This window comes from Calonectris borealis, chromosome 10 (genome assembly GCF_964195595.1).
Source record: "Calonectris borealis chromosome 10, bCalBor7.hap1.2, whole genome shotgun sequence".
Lineage (NCBI taxonomy): Eukaryota > Metazoa > Chordata > Aves > Procellariiformes > Procellariidae > Calonectris > Calonectris borealis.
Window position 1 is genome coordinate 11,167,255 of NC_134321.1, and position 16,160 is coordinate 11,183,414.

Here is a 16,160-nt window from a genome sequence, read left to right on the forward strand (position 1 = left end):
ACCGCATGAGCCTACAGTCTCAGTGCAGGCAGATTCAGAGCTCAACTTGAAATCCCATTTCCCTCTACTGAATTCCCTATTCTGACGTTAAATCCAACTCCAAGATGGGCAGCAATAACCTGCTGGTGATCAGCAGCCACCAAGCACAGCCAGGTTCAGGGCCCAGGGAAACAGTCCCTACTTCAGCCACCCGTCCTTCAGTCCCCTCTACTCCTTCAACGATCTCCAAACAACTACAGAAGCAGCACAGCATGTCCTCATGAAAGGAGGAGAGCAAATCCCAGCCAGGCCATCCCTCGCAATTCTTCGATCTGCCAATTCATGGGTCTTGTAGCTAACCATAATTTGGGAGCGGCTGCTCTGCTCAGCAGCACACCACACAGCCATATGAGAAGGCGAGCCAGGGCAGCTAGCCTGTCTCACAGGAGATGTTGGTTTTCATGTCGCATGCCCTCTGCCTCCAAAGCACGTACTCAGACCTCGGTAAGGGACCGCAAGCGTTTGGCAGCACAGCTAGCTAATGGCAGCCCCTGATCTGCCATTTCAGTTTCTTGATTGAGAGTTTGCAGCCTGAAGGCACAAGCCAAGGTTCTCCTCTAACAGCAATTAAAGCACATCTCCTGTCTTTCAAGCTTCCACAGAGGTGGCTTTCTATCTGGGGAGGAACATTTGCCTCCCAGCCATTTTACATGGCAGGATGCGGCAGGATACAGGGTGTCTGCTGCTCTGCACTGGCCAGACTGCAGCACCTGCAAAAATCAGGGTGACAGAAGGAAAGCCCCTCTCTTACTGCAGCAAGGATCTGACCCCAGCAGGGAGATGAGCAAGATCCAAAAGCAAGAAAATCTGGGTTACCAGTCCTGTCCTGACAAGCATGCATCCTCAAATGCACTCAATTATGCCCAAATTCAGTGTCTTCAGGAAGAGAGAAAAGCCTCTTCTTCCTACAGAAAGCAAAGTGCCCCCCCGTCATCAGGCAGAGAAGATGCTGGTTTCTTTCCGAGTTCAGCATAAGCAAAGAGCGCTCAGTGACTGAATTTGTGGATGGAAAGCATCAAAGAAGGGAAGACGGGACAGCTTGTTATGGGCTTCCAGGCTTCTTTGAAAGTGCCACGATGATAAAGTTCCAGTGCTTGCAGCCAGCCAGAGACCCAAGGAGAGATCCTGCATTTGAGACACTTACAGGCAAGTGCTAGGGAACTCATCCTGGAAGCTGCAAGGGAGAGAGGCGTCTGCGCTCAGGATTGCCTGCTCCCGAATACTGCCACACCCTGTCACCATCTGCCAGCTGCCAAAGTCTGTGGAAACGGAAGATCCGGGCAGAGAATGGTCCGCCGATCTGGGGCAGAGAGAGAGGGAGACGGTGCGATCAGTCAGGTCATTCAGCCACATGCCTTTCGCTATCGCTGGTGCCAGGGACCTGCTGGGCTGACCGCCAGCAGCGCCTGTGCCAGCAGCTTTGACACTCGGGGACCAGGGTGCAACATGCAGCTCTGGCTGGGCCCCAGGCCAAGCCTTTCCTTTGAAAGCGAGGGGAGAGCCAAGCCGGCTGGGGCCGACAAAGCAGCAGGAGCGCACCGGGAGCCGGACAGGACAGAGCCAGCAAGCAGCAGATGGCCATGCAGAACTGTGAAACCCGTTAGCGAGATGCAACAGCATGTCCTGCCCTGAATCTCTCACAGATGTGGACACCATGCTGTACAAGGGGCATCCCCCTGTTGCTTGTTGTAGCGGTCAGCACATCCCAGGGCAGTGGCAAGCCCTGACAGAGAATCAATGTTGTGACTTAGTGCTGAGGAAGACTTAGAGATCCTTGGTCCGGCAGCCATTAGAAAGCAGATCACTCCTGAGGCATTAACACCAGATCTGAACAGAGCCAGTCACTGCTGAAGAGGTCCCCAGGGCACCCACGCCCCCCAGCATCTGAAGACCTTTTTTCATTCCTGTGTTAGAAGAATGGACTGTGCCAGAAACCAGGTGGCAAAACATCTTTAGCATAGGAAAAATAGCCAAGGGAGGATAATTGGTTGATGTATGCAACCTCCCACCAGGAAAGGAGGAAGCACGAAATCTGAGAAGTGAATCTGAGGAGTCCCTCCAAAATCTCAGAGAAGAGGGCACAATCACTTGAGACAAACCCAGAGCTCTTGGCTTCTGGGGAGCAAGCAATTACTGTGCCCCGCTGCACAGCAGAGTGTACATAGCTGGAAGCACAGCCTGTGGCAGAGCTACTCAATTACACACTACCAAGATCTTCTGGATAATTTATCTGAGATCTGCTGGGCAGATAGCAGCGCACCAGCTCCAGCTCTGCTGGGCCAGGTACTTGCACGCTGTCTTCACAGCTAAGAATAGCAGTGGCGCACTGCAGCTGCTCCCCAAGAGACCAGGAGAACAGCTAGAAAGACAGGATCTCCCACAGCAAGAAGGACCTCAGCGAGACTGGAAGGCGAGGGTGGGGGCAGATGCACAGTGGGAAACCTATTTGCAATCTTGATCTAATTCCAAGCCTGCCATTTAACTAGTCTGATCAATACGGCCAAGTTTGAGAAGTCTGAAACACGGTCCTGAGCTGGCTGCACAAGCGGAGAAGGGGAAGTCATGCAGCTCCTTGCATGTCACCTTCCCACCACAGTGCTAACATTCCTGCAGCTGCAGTTTGGGGGTAACACCACTGTCTGGAAGTTCAGGCTCTGGAAAGGCATCACAGCAGAAAATGGGAAGAGCAGAGCTTCACCTGCCATGTACAGTTCTTGTCCTCTGGCTGCTCGATGAACTGAGGAGTAAGGTTCAGAGAGATGCTGCGAGCATTAAGTGTTGGGAGAACCCCTTCTTGCAAAAAGGTGTTTTTCCTAAAGAATGTAAGGCTGTTGTCAGAACGAGGGCATTTCATTGAAAGTGGAACTGCAGTATATACCCTTAGAAAGACCTTTTGGAGATCAAACAGGGATAACCTTCCCTGGGATGCAAGGACTTTGTAAGGGAAAGGGAGCAGCTGTTCAGTGACATATACCCCTCTCCCTGCCTTTGGAAGATAAAGCTGAGGAAGTCAGTGTGATGGAGGAGAGCAGGCAGAGCATTTGGGCCCAGAGCACGGTGCCATGCTGGAAACACAGTGGGAACAGTGCAGGCAGCCGGGGAGAAGCATAGAGGAACGCTGCTTTAGTGCAGAGGGAAGAGGAGGATGTCACCTCTCAGAGTACAGCACAGCCAGACAGGGAAAACAGGAGTGTCACACACAGTGACAAGAATTCGAGCTAAAGCAGTAAAGAGGTCTATAGGCAATGGGCTTGGGCTGAAAGTAGACAGGGACATCGTTGCTGCCAGAAAAGTAATGAGTTGCTGAACAGAGCAACTGCTTTGGGGCCAGGCAGAAACAAAGGTTTTGAAGAGGGAGACTCTGGATGGCAGAAGAGGGCTTGGGCTACAGCAGGATCTCCAGGTGAAGGTAAAAAGAACTGAGCAGAGCTCTGCAGTTCTTGCAAAGAGAGAGTAGTAGCAGGAGCCTGCCTAGGAGACTGTGCCCACGTGGCAAGCAAAGGAACAAGACATGATCCAGGGCCCCAGGGACAGTAAAAATGACCCTCTGCCCAGTATCAACCACCACACTGTCCAGATGAATCTGTGCTAAAGAAGGTGAGCAGGAAATTGTTTCCTGCTTTGGGTGTGTGGCTTCAGCTTCCAGCTGCTGGTTGTCAGCTAAGATTAGACTGATCTTACACCACCTCTTGGAGGTGGATCAAGTCACCTCTTGAATCCCTTTTTGGACAGGCTGATAAAAGCGTCGTGTACCTCCTGCAAGACTGACCCTCAGTGGCTCTCTAGCTCTCTAAGCCTCCTGGGGTCCCTGACCCTGTCAAGCAGCTGTGCAAACTTAGTCAAGTTACATCTAACCTAATAGCACAGGAGTCTAGGAATTCAAGGCAGCCAATTCTGTGTCTCGCCTCCAGGCAGCAGAAAAAACACTTGTCGATTAATTGAATAAACTGATTGACTCAATGAGTCCAGGTCATCTCTCTCCTGGCTTAGATATCTGAGCCTAGCCAGCCGAGCTACGATACCGTGGCAGACTTTCCCCTCTATCCCCAACGCCTTCTCAAGGGAGGCTCCTGAGGAAGTGTCACAACCAACAAGCTTCTTGAACAGCCTCGAGAGACAGCAGGGCCAAGGCTGGGTGAGACAGGCGGGGAAGGCATGGCATGGGAAATCTTGCGTTTGCACTGCAAGGGCAGCAGAGCTTCTTAAAAGCTGAGTTTGGCTTGAGACCAAGACCAGATCTCTAGGGTGACAGTATCCAAGTGCAATCCAGTCAATGCTAGAGGCAGAAGTCTTCCTATCAGTTCTACCCCTGAAGGCTCCTTGTAAAGTCTTGCTGCAGAGGCCCAAAAAGGGCATCAGTGAGGCCCCCAGAGCAAGTTGGGGCTGCTGGGGCACCAGGACCAGTCCCCAAGCCTGTAAGAACAACAGGTTTGCAACACATTACAGCCATGCCAGAGGCTGGCTAGCTGCGAGGGCAGCGTGGAGGGTCTTGGGAAGCAGCCGACGACTACAGCAAAGCCGATGTGGTTAGGAGAGATGAGATACAGCAAGTCTTCAAGTCGCTGTCTCTGCCACAGACATCTAATGGCAGACAGAAAGAGAATGAAAGTGAGCTTCACACACCCACCTCTTCAGGTCCATGAGTGGGAAGAAACTCCCTCAAAAGTGCAAAATTAACAAAATTAGATTAGCAAAACAGAGATGAGCTGCAAGCTGTTCCTTCACACAAGGAAGGACCTCTAGCAGGCCATAAACTGGCAACTCCTAGCCTGGAACGGTTCCTTTTAATTAGGTCAGTGCTTCCCATGCAACATGCTGCACAAGACAGAGCATTTCAGAGCACACAGACACTCGCTTACCAGAGGAGAGCCAATACCGGAGGCAGAGCAACAATCAGGGATCCTTCCCTTTCTTAATACGTAATTGAGACGAGTGCCAAGTGCCCAGCAGCTAGGCTCTCATCCTGCCCTGTGCTACCTCCGCTCACCTGCCATATTTCTACACACCTAGGACTATTTGGGAAGCAGCTCATTTGCCAGCATATGCTCTGTGCCTCAAATTGAAGCGTTAAGTACGGGCAGGCAGACTGTGGCAACCTGGAGTAAAGGGCAGCCCTTCCCACCTTTGCGTGGGAAACGTTGGCAAGGAGTACTTGGCAGAGAGCTGTACTGAGAGCCCTGGCTGCATCCCAGGCAGCTATCTACAGGCTGTGTTAGTGCCGTAACAGCCTGAGCAGCCAGTCCTCTGCAAGCACAACCGTTTTTGATTGCAGCACAGTCACGTGCCAGTCGGCAAGCACATTTTGTGGCATAGTCGTGCAATAATTCCAGAAAACATTCCCATAAACAATTCCTGTCCTGCTGCGGTCGCTATCCCAAGTTGTCACATCGCAGATACAGCTTCCAAGCCAGGTGGCTGCAAGGAGCAAGACACATAGTGCGCATGCAGTCTCATCACTACCAACAAAACACCCAAAGCCAAGGGACAGCAGCTTCTCTGTCCCTCTCTGCGCTCACTGCACTCCCTCCAGACCCACACCTGAACCGCCTGCAGCCCTTTAAGTAAGGCAGCTCTCTGTGACTGCTGACCAAAGCGGATCCTCCACAATTTAACTCCTGCAGATCTTGACTCTTCAGATCACAGTACTTTGGGTTTTGTTTAATTGACTTAGTAAAAGCACATTCAACCAAAGATTATCCAGCTGCTAATCCACATTAGTGCTATATGCACACATGCTAAATCCCTGACACAGATACAGGGTTTTTCTGCAGTGTCATGGGACACAGACTATTAGTGTCAAATGCAAACACAGAACATGTTTGCAAGCTGCTACCCACTCGCATGCAGGGAGTTCAATTCAATGCACGCTATCTGCCATACTCAGAACTCTCTGTAGAACAAGAAGCACCTTGTCCTACTCTGCAAATAATCTATGCAGTGTCTTCATGCATGTTTGCCCTCAGCAGATGTGATCTTACCATTGCGTTGGGATAAGCTAGAAAGACTGCCAGGAATTTGCCTTTGTACTGCTTTGCCTAACAAGAACCATCCCGGGATTTATGGGTACCCAGGACCTCTGGATCAGAGCAGGACTCAGAAGATGGGCTGGTGAGGCGATGGCAGCAGCAGACTGCTGACATGGAAGCCAGGAGAGGGGCTTGGCTCCCACCGGCTGACTCGCCATTTGTGACTCCTTCCTTTAGGACACCCCAGTTCCCCTCCCAGGCCCTGCTCATCTCTCTCTGCCGGCTTGCCCTCCTATTCCCCCCGGAGCTCTCCTGCCTGCCAGCATCTGGACTGGGCTGTTTACGTGAACTACCTGAAGGGTACCTGCTGGCATTTTACAAGCAACCATTTTTCCTCAACCGCTGCTGCAGTGGTTAAGTGTTTTGTTGCTATGGCCACACAACCAGAGGATTAGGAAGTCAAGTACAGTAGTTTCTCCATCTTAACAGCCTTGGGTGTTAACCTGCCAGCAGCACTGTAGAGATAAAGGTATTTCTGGCATCCTGATCAGTCTCTGTGCTCCAGCCTTTCCAGCCTAGTCCCATCATTTTCAGGGGGTGAAGGGACAGAATTTACCTCTTCCTTCCATCACAGATACACTCCTTCTCCACTCAAAATGGGACTCTTCCTTCAGGATGGAAAATGGTGGCTGAAAGTACTGTGATATCCATTACCTGCATGGAGCTCACCAGACAAATTCAGACTAACATAGTCCAAGCAGGGAGACCAAAGCCAAGTGGAGTGACATAACCCCTCTCTCTGGAGAAAACATACCATGTTCAGGACCCAAAAAGCGCAAGCCACGTCAGCGTCTGACAAAGCAACGCATTGCTCAAGCCCTTAGCTAGCAGAGCTCTTAGCAGCGTTACCCCAGTGAGGGCAGGCAGGGCACAGTCTGACTGATCTGGCAATGGACTGGGAGGCAAAGGAGCATGAATGTGCCAGAAGACTTGGTTTGAAAGAGAACCTCAGTTAAGCCATTGCCTTGACAATTCCACCCACTCCCTGCAGGGTCTCTAAGCTTATTTCCTCCAGCCTGCACACAGAGAGGAGCAGGGCAAACCCAGGTGACACCAGAGATAGAGAGCATACAGATGTACAGTCTCCACCCAGCACGAGCGTAGCAGGCTAACCATCTTTGCGTGCAGCTGATTTCACCGCTTTGGCTTCACAACTGATTCTTCTCCTGTCCCCTTGGTTCCAGGCCGTGCAAGGGGTTTGCTCCCCTTTTATCCCCTATTCACCCATCATGTACTGTTTTCTAACGCAGCCCTTCACACTGCTTTGTTCATAAAAGTTAGCAGGGATTGGGAGTGGACTGGTGCAACCTTGCTGTGTTGAAGGGTTATAAAGGCTTTGTGCCATGGTAGAAGCTATCATAAAAGTCAGAAAAATGTTTATAGTGGAATTCACAGAATGTTTATCTATTACAATGACAGAATACTGCAACTCCTTCTCAGGGATATTTATCGGAGATAGGGAAAAGCCACCCCCAGGGACTCTGGCCTGGAAATAACAAGCTTCCCCACCATGCTTGCCTGCTGCCTCAAGCTCTGGGAGTGCCAGTTCTGAACACCTGACACCAATGGGCACTAATCATCCAAAAGCTTATAGACACCTCATCCAGACACAGCCAGAGGAAAGATAATTGCTGGCTTTACCAACTCTGAGCCTCTGGAACGCAAACCCCAGGGACTGTGTGCTCAGCTACTCTCGCAGAGCAGAGTCTGGCTGAAGCACTATAAACCACTTCTTCCACAGCATTGCTGCAAGCTCACTACCAGCCCAGCGCTGAACAGCCTCTCAAGTCTTGGGAATGGCATGAGACCACACACAGGAATTGTGGCATTACCGTCGTGAACAAAAGCAGCCCCCAAGACAAGATGCTTTCTCTCCTGTATTTTCTTTTCTTCTTGGGAGATTTGTTTCATCTTACAGAGAACGTAGAGGTGAGCCCCAGCAACAACTCAAAAACACCCTATTGACCTCTTTCCCGAGGGAGAACAGTTAGCATAATTTATGAAAACTATCAGACAGTGATTCTTCTCTGGAATCAAGAAACTTGGTAAGAAAGTCTTACAAATTTTCAATGCTTTGCTTGTTTGTCATTTTATTTTCCATGTGATGAGAGAGTACTAAAATTTGGCTGGTGGCTGTTTCTGAAGGGAATCACTAGAAAAAGACTCATCGGAAAACCTGCAGAGACTACACAAGCATTTGCTGTTAACAGCAACCTCTTATCTAAGAGCCTCTTTATCCCCTGTCAGCCTAAACACATGGTGTTTGCTCCACAGGCTCTGTTCTTTCTTCCCTAGCCTCGCTCACCGCTCTGCTTTGCCCTACCACAGCATCAGACTTCAGAAGGGTGCCAGAATATCCTTTGTTATGGCATGAGATTAGGCTCAGGTCCAGGGTCCCCATTCCCCGCTGGCCCAGCAGGAACACACAGCCTTCCAGGCGAAATCCTTTGTGCTGGCACAGCGCTCGCAGCTTGCTCCCAACTTGCTCCCAGCAGATTCTACCTCTGCTTGCCACCAGCACCCAGAGTTTTTCCTCCCTGCAGTGACAGGAAGGTCAGCAGATGGAAAGGAGGACAAGATAGATCCAGAGTGAGGTCTGCTTGGTTTGAAAGGCTTCCTCCCACACACAACACAGCCATTTCAAACCCCTGTGGATGCATTTGACAGAGAAAGTGCTGTGAGGTCCAAGCATGCAGGATGCAGAGATGCCAGAGCTCGTGGAGTTGAGGCACACGTTGACAGGCAGAACAAACACCGAGCTGTTATCGGTACAGTTCCTCACTCCTCTAAATGGGCTGAGGCAGGAGTTTCTGTGTTTAATGGCCAGCACGTCACACAAGGTCAGGCTAGACAGGCACAGGCCTCCTGAGGCCTGTTTGCAGATACCAACCCATGTGCTCCACGGTTCTCAGAGCCACACAAGTGCAGCCCTGCACTTTACCAGACACTCATTTTGCTGAGAAATGCTCTACTCCGTCCCATCTCACCTGGATCTGGGCACTTCCAGTGGGCTGCTTCCAATCCTCAGGAAGTTATCAGAATGGGTTGATGAGGAGGAGCTGGAGGACTTGACTTCGACCATCCCTGCGGAAGGCAGCCTGTCTTCAGACTGCTGTGCCCTGCTCCAGAGCACGGCTTGTGGTGACGATGCACAGCTCTTCCTCCTGTGGGATGGAGGACTTGTGTGAGAAAGCTGGCTTTCCCATCTACTCCAACTAGGAAGCCTTTCCACAACAGGCTGGATTTTACCCCAGCAGCTACAGGCTCTTGTTCCCAGTGAACCTGCCCTCCTCCCTCCCAAGGAACCATGAGTCACGGGTAACTGCTCAGTGACGGGGGTAGACTGAGCTCAACTCATCTTAGCCCATTCTTTTATAGATCACCATCCACGTGACCTGGAAATCAGAGACAGGAGAATGCATCAGCCCACACACATACAGCGATTGCTTTGTTTAGTCTAGCTGTAAAAATGCCTCAAGCAAGGGGCCTCCCAGCAGGGAAAGACCATTTCAATCTGCTCTAAACACTACAAAGTGTATCAGCTGAGGAGCTCAGCCCAGGTGGGCGTTCGTGCGCACTGACGAGGGTGACAGGGACACACCACCAGTGTTATTTTCCCTTTTAGTGATTCCCTTCAGGCATCACTGACCACACTTCTGACCATGTGCTCAGAGCTGACAATCACTCCAGATGTAGGTGTGTTTCAGCCCTCTCCCTGTCTGTGCTGGCAGCCCGGAACTGCTCTGGCTTCTTTTCTAGCCAGCACATTCAGACTCGGGTGCGATTCAGGTCCGTTGCTGCATCGGGCCTTAGCTCGCAGCACCATCCAGCTACATGCCAAACAGGCACACATATCTGGGACTAATTCACATCGCTGCTGCTCCAATATGCTGTTCAGAATATTTTCTTTCTTACATCAGTTTTTTTTCTGGAATAGTCCCAAGATTTTTTCCCCTTCCAAAACCACAGTGAATTGGATAAAGACCTCCCTATGTACACAAGTAAAAAGGAAAAGTCTGAAGCAAACAAACTCAAGGAGAAAAGATGCTGTTCTTCCTGGAATCTGGAAGGGCATCTCAGCTTTGACTGAGATCTCTATCAGGAAGCGCAGCTAAAGACAGGCTCATTGTAAAGTGGAAAGCATGATAACCTTTCTCTTTATTTCTTGAAGTGTGTCCACCCTCAAACATCACATTACAGCCTCTCTCCAGCATTATTCATCTCATGTTATCATAGCTGCCAACATTTCCATGCACAGCCTGCAGAAACAGGCTTGTACAGCTAAAAACCAAATGCCTTTCCCTGCAAGGAGACCTCGAGGCCACCTGTTTTCAGGGCAACACAATGAAGCACATCCCCTCCTCTCCCCACTCACGCTATGCGCAGCCCAGCTCACCCAGCCTGTAGCAAGCCCTACCTGTTCTCCAGACTACACAGCCACAACAGCCTGCAGCAAGACATCCATGACCAGTCCCCTCGCTAAGCACTCATGGCAAGGCTCACAACCTTCCCTTCCCCAAGCTATTGCTCACAACATGGGCCCTAACCATCCCCGTGGTAGCAGCAGCTAGCCCCAACACAGCCTGACGTCTCCAACAGGAATAAAGCAAACCAGAGTTAGAAAACACTTCACAAAATCAAGCCCTGATACACACAAGTGCAGCAGATCTCTTCCAGCATGTTCTGGCCACTTGACATCTTGTGAAAATCATGTATAGGTTTTGCGCTGCAGGATCTAGTCTGCATGTCCTGAGCACTCAGAGCAACGTAAATGCTTCCAGTTTACTACCCTGCAGCCAGGTAAGTGGAAAGTTGTTCTCTACTTGCTGCAGTCACTTTACTGTGGATAGGTAGGCTCTGCACTGCTCACTTGGCAAATGCAATTTGGGACTCCCCATCTCCATTTTGTGATTCTGCAGGAAGATTCTCTCTTCCTCTCTTCAGCATTTTATAAATTGAATCACAATGTGCTTTAGAAAGGCTGCTGCCACTAGCATGGCTGCAGGCTCAGTCCCAGAGGACTTCCAACTGCCTCCAGCACAACCCAGATTTAATTTAAAATAATTGCAATACAAAATAGCATCTTCACATGTGCTGAGGGAGAGGAGAGAAAAATTAAACTGAGAGGGGCAACCCTACAGCAAGGTTCTGAAATCCCCAAACAGCACCAGAAACTCCACCAGCAAGCACAACGCCTGTCCCAGAGCAGCAGAGTTGCCAGACACCTTCCCCAGTCCCCGCTTCCAGACAGCCACCTGCATCCCCCGGCAAGTCCTATGTGACCCTCTATCAATAGGGAGCACTGAGAATTTCATATTCTCCCCCAGAAGTACCTCTAAGCAGCGCTGCAGGCAGCAACCCGCTTTCAGCTCACACACCTCGTGCTGTTATAGGAGCTATAGTTTAGACGGGATTCTTGGCCACCCAGCCCACCTACCACTAACTGCAGACACTCCCCTGTATAATCGCTTTCATAAACTGATTAAGCTCCATTTTAGGGCAGCTAAACTGTCTCCACTTTTGCCTAGGGAGGCTGTTGCCAAATGTCATTTTTCTGGTAGTTTGGAACCATCTTTTAAAAGTAATGAAATCCTTTCTGGATGAAGTTTAACAGTGAAACTGGTGAAAATGAAACAAAGTTGCTTTACTCTCATGAGGGGACAAACTTCAGGAGCATCCCTGCAGAAGCCTGACAGTCTTTAACATGGGGTGGTCTCCAATTTTTGGTGCAGAAGTTCTGTAGCACAAGTTGCAGCAAAGCCTCTGACAGCCAAATTCCTCCCTCCACTGTAAGGAATCCATACCACAGAGAGCAGACCTGGAGGGCAAGGGACTTCAGAAATATCTTTTCTACTGTGCTCAGAGCCTGCCCCTTTTGTCCTGCAGCCCACTGAGTGGTTATCTCCTCACCATGCTGCTTGAGCCTGTGCTCCTGCTGGCATCAGCTCCACTGCTTCATAGGTGAAGCTCCCAGCTGCTCCAGGGGAACTTTCCATCCCCAGGGAGAAGTCGCTGCTCAGACTTGTGGTGCTGCCTCGGTCTCTCTGCTCTAGGGAAGAGAAAACAGAGCTACCTGAAGTCCAGCTTGGTCTCGCTCACTTTCTCTCCCTTTAAGCAATACACTTCCCATGTGCCCTGGGGCTGCGTTCCTGCGAGGCCCCAAGGGAAGCATACCCATGTGTAGTCACCTCCATGCCGGGAACCCAAGCCCCCAAGTGATCAACCGTTACCAGCACCCCGGGGTGCTGATGCTCGGCAGCAGCACTCACTGAGCATGCAGATCTCCTCCAGGGTGAAGCCAGGTGGCAAACTCTTCCTTCTGGGGAAGGAAAGACAAAGTTACCTCAGCCATGCTTCAGGGCTGCGTGGAGGCTGGCCACAGCCAGATCTCTGTAGCACGCAGCAGATCAGAGCAGTGGGGAGTTAGTTTTGCAGGGGCAGAGGGGAGGGGCCGGGGTGCAGTATCTGACCCTCCTAACAGGCCCAGCCCACACACCCTGTGCTTTAAGAGGGTGGCAACAGGCTGCAGGCAGATGTGTTTATTCAGAGCCTCCAGGGTTGGCTTTGTTTCTTTCTGCCCCTCCTGGAATAGGAAGGGGTTAACGTTTAGCGGTCTGTTAAAAACCAGCCACCCCACTCCCCCCAGCAGTGCCTGACGGAGCTTGCTGCGCAGCCTGCTTGAGCCAGAGCTCACATCTCCGGGTTCATCTGTGCTAAAGCAGCCATGGACAGTCATTAAGCAGAGAGCACATTTCAGCATGGACAGTTTTTCAGAGCACAACGTGGCACCTCACAAGCCTCGGCCCCATTTTGCAGCCTTCAGAGTGCAGAATAAATTAAAGAAAACTGGGCCAGGACACCAGGGCTTCCATCTCCCCAAAGGAATAGCACTAACAAGCTCCCTGGCTCTGCAGCCCATGCAGAAGCAGGCACAGGCTCCTTACCTCTGCGACTTCACAGCAGAGAACTCCTCAGAGGTGATGTGCTTCAGAAAATTGAAGCAGAAAAAGAAAATCTGAGCAAAGGGAGAGAGAAGAGCGGTTCAGGAATGAACCCGAGGCTCCATGCAGCCTCTTATCTTGGTGGGGAGGTGCTGGCAGGAAGGAGATAGCAAGAAATCTGCAGCCATGGGCTGCCACCATCGCATCCTGGGCCTTCTCTTACACGTTAAACTGACTCTCTGTTCCCTGCCACGGGGAGGCCCAGAAAGGAAGGTGTACGACAAGTCTCCTTATCAATGCCTTGCACACATGCCGCAAGCACACAGCAGGTACTTATGCCATCAGTGCAGAATGGAAAAGAGATGGCCCCCAGCAGCTGCTTACACATCCAGGTAAGCAGCAAACCAGCAGGACTAGCAGGGTTAGAGCTGCATGCTCCACCTGGGCACCACAGCTGTATCACACCCAGAAGCATGCGGTACCTGCAGCACCTGTGGTCCCAAGCTCGTGCCCTGCCACGCACCAGTCTGCTCCGCGGCATTCACCCCACTGTGCCTCTGCCACCCCATCTACCTGCACAGAGCTGAGCCCTTCTCCTCCTGCAGTAGGGAGCAGGGAGTGCCAGAGGCAGCCACGCACCCCCTCTCCTGATGCAGCTACCAACTCCGCCCTTGGCCAAGCAGGCACCAGAGCAGAGCTGCCAGGCTCCAGCCAGCAGAGCTCTGGGAAAGGAATGAACGGGAAGAACAATACTACTCATACAGGGGTCCTGGACCCCTGAAAGATGGAAAATAGGTGCGGGTCTCAGCTCTGCTGTTCAGAAGCAGGGGATTCCCTAGTGAGGTGAGAGTCTGAGGAGCAGAGGATTAGCAACAGGGTTAGACATATTCCCCACCTCTTTTGGATCTCTATCCAAAAATGATATTGCAGTGTACTGCAACTACAGTCAGAGCAATCATTTTTTGCTGTTAAACAGTAAAAGATTTGAAGAGAATTGTTTCCACTAATCTTAACTGCCTTCCAGACCCATCTGTGCACCCACAGATACACCCCGCCAAATACACACACCAGAACCAGCACAAGCTGCTCCATGAGCCCGCGACGACATGCAAGCCACATGCAGCTGCACCGCCCAGGCAGGAGGGCTGGCACTCAAGACAAGCACACAAGACTAACACAGCTTTATTTCCAAGCTCCCAGGAGTCACACACCTTAAGCATCCCTTCTCTTTGCTCAGCTGAATAGCAAGTCCTAGCACTCTTTCTCCAAGGGCCTGAACACTAACAGCACAGCAGGGGAACCCACCAACCAAACTGTTAGCTGAGAGAAAAGCATTCCCACACACTTATGCATCAAGAAGTGACGGGACAAGGCTCCTACCTCATATTTCCAGCACCTGAACAATCTTTTCAGAGCCCAGCCAGACCAGTGATATTATCAGATGCAGGCAGTGAACACTGCTACCTTAAACAAGTACCCTGAGAATATAAAGCAGTGCTCAGACACTGCCCCAGACCAGACACTCACCTCTTCTCCTTTACTGAGTCGATCGACTAACATGTGCCTGGAAAGAGAGCAAAGGAAGGAGGTCGGTCACACACTGGAAGCCAGAATCAGCAGAAGAGCACAAGTTGTCAAGAACAGCCAGATGCCTAAGCCTCCGGGTAGAAAACACATCAGCCCCTCCTTGTCACAGCTTACTGGGAGATGCCCCAACATCCACCTTTGACTGTGAGCAAACACCAAAGATAAACCCCTGAAGGCTTCTCCCCTGCTTTGCAGAGTTGCATATGCGAGTAAAAGTTAGTGTGCCTACCCAAAGAGAAACCAGTCATAGGCCACTGTCAGGTACAGAATCTCAGACGGCTCCAGGGATGCATGGATGAGCCCATCCTGCAAAGCAAATGAGAACGGCTTTCAGATAGCAGCCCTGGGGACAGGGACTTGGGAATTCATGATCTACTGACAAATGTCGTGGTCATCCAAGATGCCCAGCTTGCTCTACCTGCCTGTGATACCATGCCTCATGGCTGAACAGCATGTTGGGCTCCACAGCAAAGCCAATCCACACCCTCTCTGAAGCCAAGAGGGTCAAAAGGAACATTAACTGCTCCACCACCACTTCCTGCTGACTCACCCTCCAAGCAATCACCCCCAGAAGCAGAGCAGGTCAGTGAGGTACTTACAGCCCATAAGGAGAGGCGCAATAAGGAGATGAAGAGAGGAGTTCGATCCCAGCCAGATATACAGTGCACCAGGAGCCCGCTGTCATCTGTTCCAGGTGGAGGTAGGAAGGAGAAGGAAAAAAAGGATATTGTAACAACAGCAATGACTTCTTCATGGCAAATCTGTAGCAACAGATTTGCCCATCCCCACAGCCTGGGCTCAAGAGCAGAGCTCAGCCACCAAGACAGAACATTTTGTCTTGAATACGGCAGCTAACAAATTGCTCAGAGTGTCCTGGGTTGTCAGCAGCCCCAGCTGATGTGTTGTCCTGGTCCTGACAGCTGCTCAGAACACAAAGTCACTAGGTATGAACATCGCTTTGCTACCCAGGACATGCACCCACCCAGTTGCAACCCACTATCACAATCTATCCCCACATCAGAGAGAAACCTGCTCCAACTGAACACTTTTTCAGTCTCACCAGCCTTCCTACTGATACACACTGAGCAGAGGCACGCGCAGGGCACCACTCCTATGCTCTCCAAAAAATCGGCAGCGTGTTCCAACACAACTACTACAGGAGAGTCTGCAGTTGGCTGTGCTAGCTGAGCCAGCCATGGCTCCATGTATCCGACAGTGCTAGGTACAAAGTCACAGTGTCTGGAGGGAATGGGATGCCAACATAGAGCAATACACCCCCTCCAAGGAGTTGGGGTGGCTGTGATGACATAGGATGGAAGGGGCTCTTAAATAGGCACCTAATGAGACCCTGGGCTGGGGGGGACAAAACACAGATGTTCAGCAAATAAAGAGCAAGAGTCAACAACAAGAGGAATAAACATTTGTTCTCTTCAGCTTTAAAGCAGTAAAACCTTAGGTAAAGCTTTCAGATATCCTCCACCCCTGGGAAGAGAGGGTTTTCAAGGGATCAGCAGGTCCCTCTCTAAAAGGGGAGCTGGAGCCCTGAGACGCTAAGATGATCAGCCTG

The 16,160-nt window shown here is 51.0% G+C and overlaps 1 protein-coding gene across 4 annotated transcripts in view; it reads right to left on the reverse strand.

Moving 5' to 3' along the window:
- MTMR14 (myotubularin related protein 14) overlaps positions 1-16,160 on the reverse strand; it is a 33,390-nt gene that overhangs the window by 2,459 nt on the left and 14,771 nt on the right. For 2 of the 4 annotated variants that reach the window (XM_075158816.1, XM_075158820.1), the window contains 8 exons: positions 15,193-15,278; positions 14,823-14,899; positions 14,534-14,570; positions 13,010-13,080; positions 12,335-12,384; positions 11,976-12,114; positions 9,053-9,229; positions 1,184-1,339 (listed from right to left, as the gene is read on the reverse strand). In XM_075158816.1, the coding sequence (XP_075014917.1) occupies positions 1,184-1,339; positions 9,053-9,229; positions 11,976-12,114; positions 12,335-12,384; positions 13,010-13,080; positions 14,534-14,570; positions 14,823-14,899; positions 15,193-15,278 (793 nt within the window). Of the gene's footprint in view, positions 1-1,183; positions 1,340-4,379; positions 4,621-9,052; positions 9,230-11,975; positions 12,115-12,334; positions 12,385-13,009; positions 13,081-14,533; positions 14,571-14,822; positions 14,900-15,192; positions 15,279-16,160 lie in introns of those variants that run through there. The other 2 variants (XM_075158817.1, XM_075158819.1) reach the window with 2 other exon arrangements.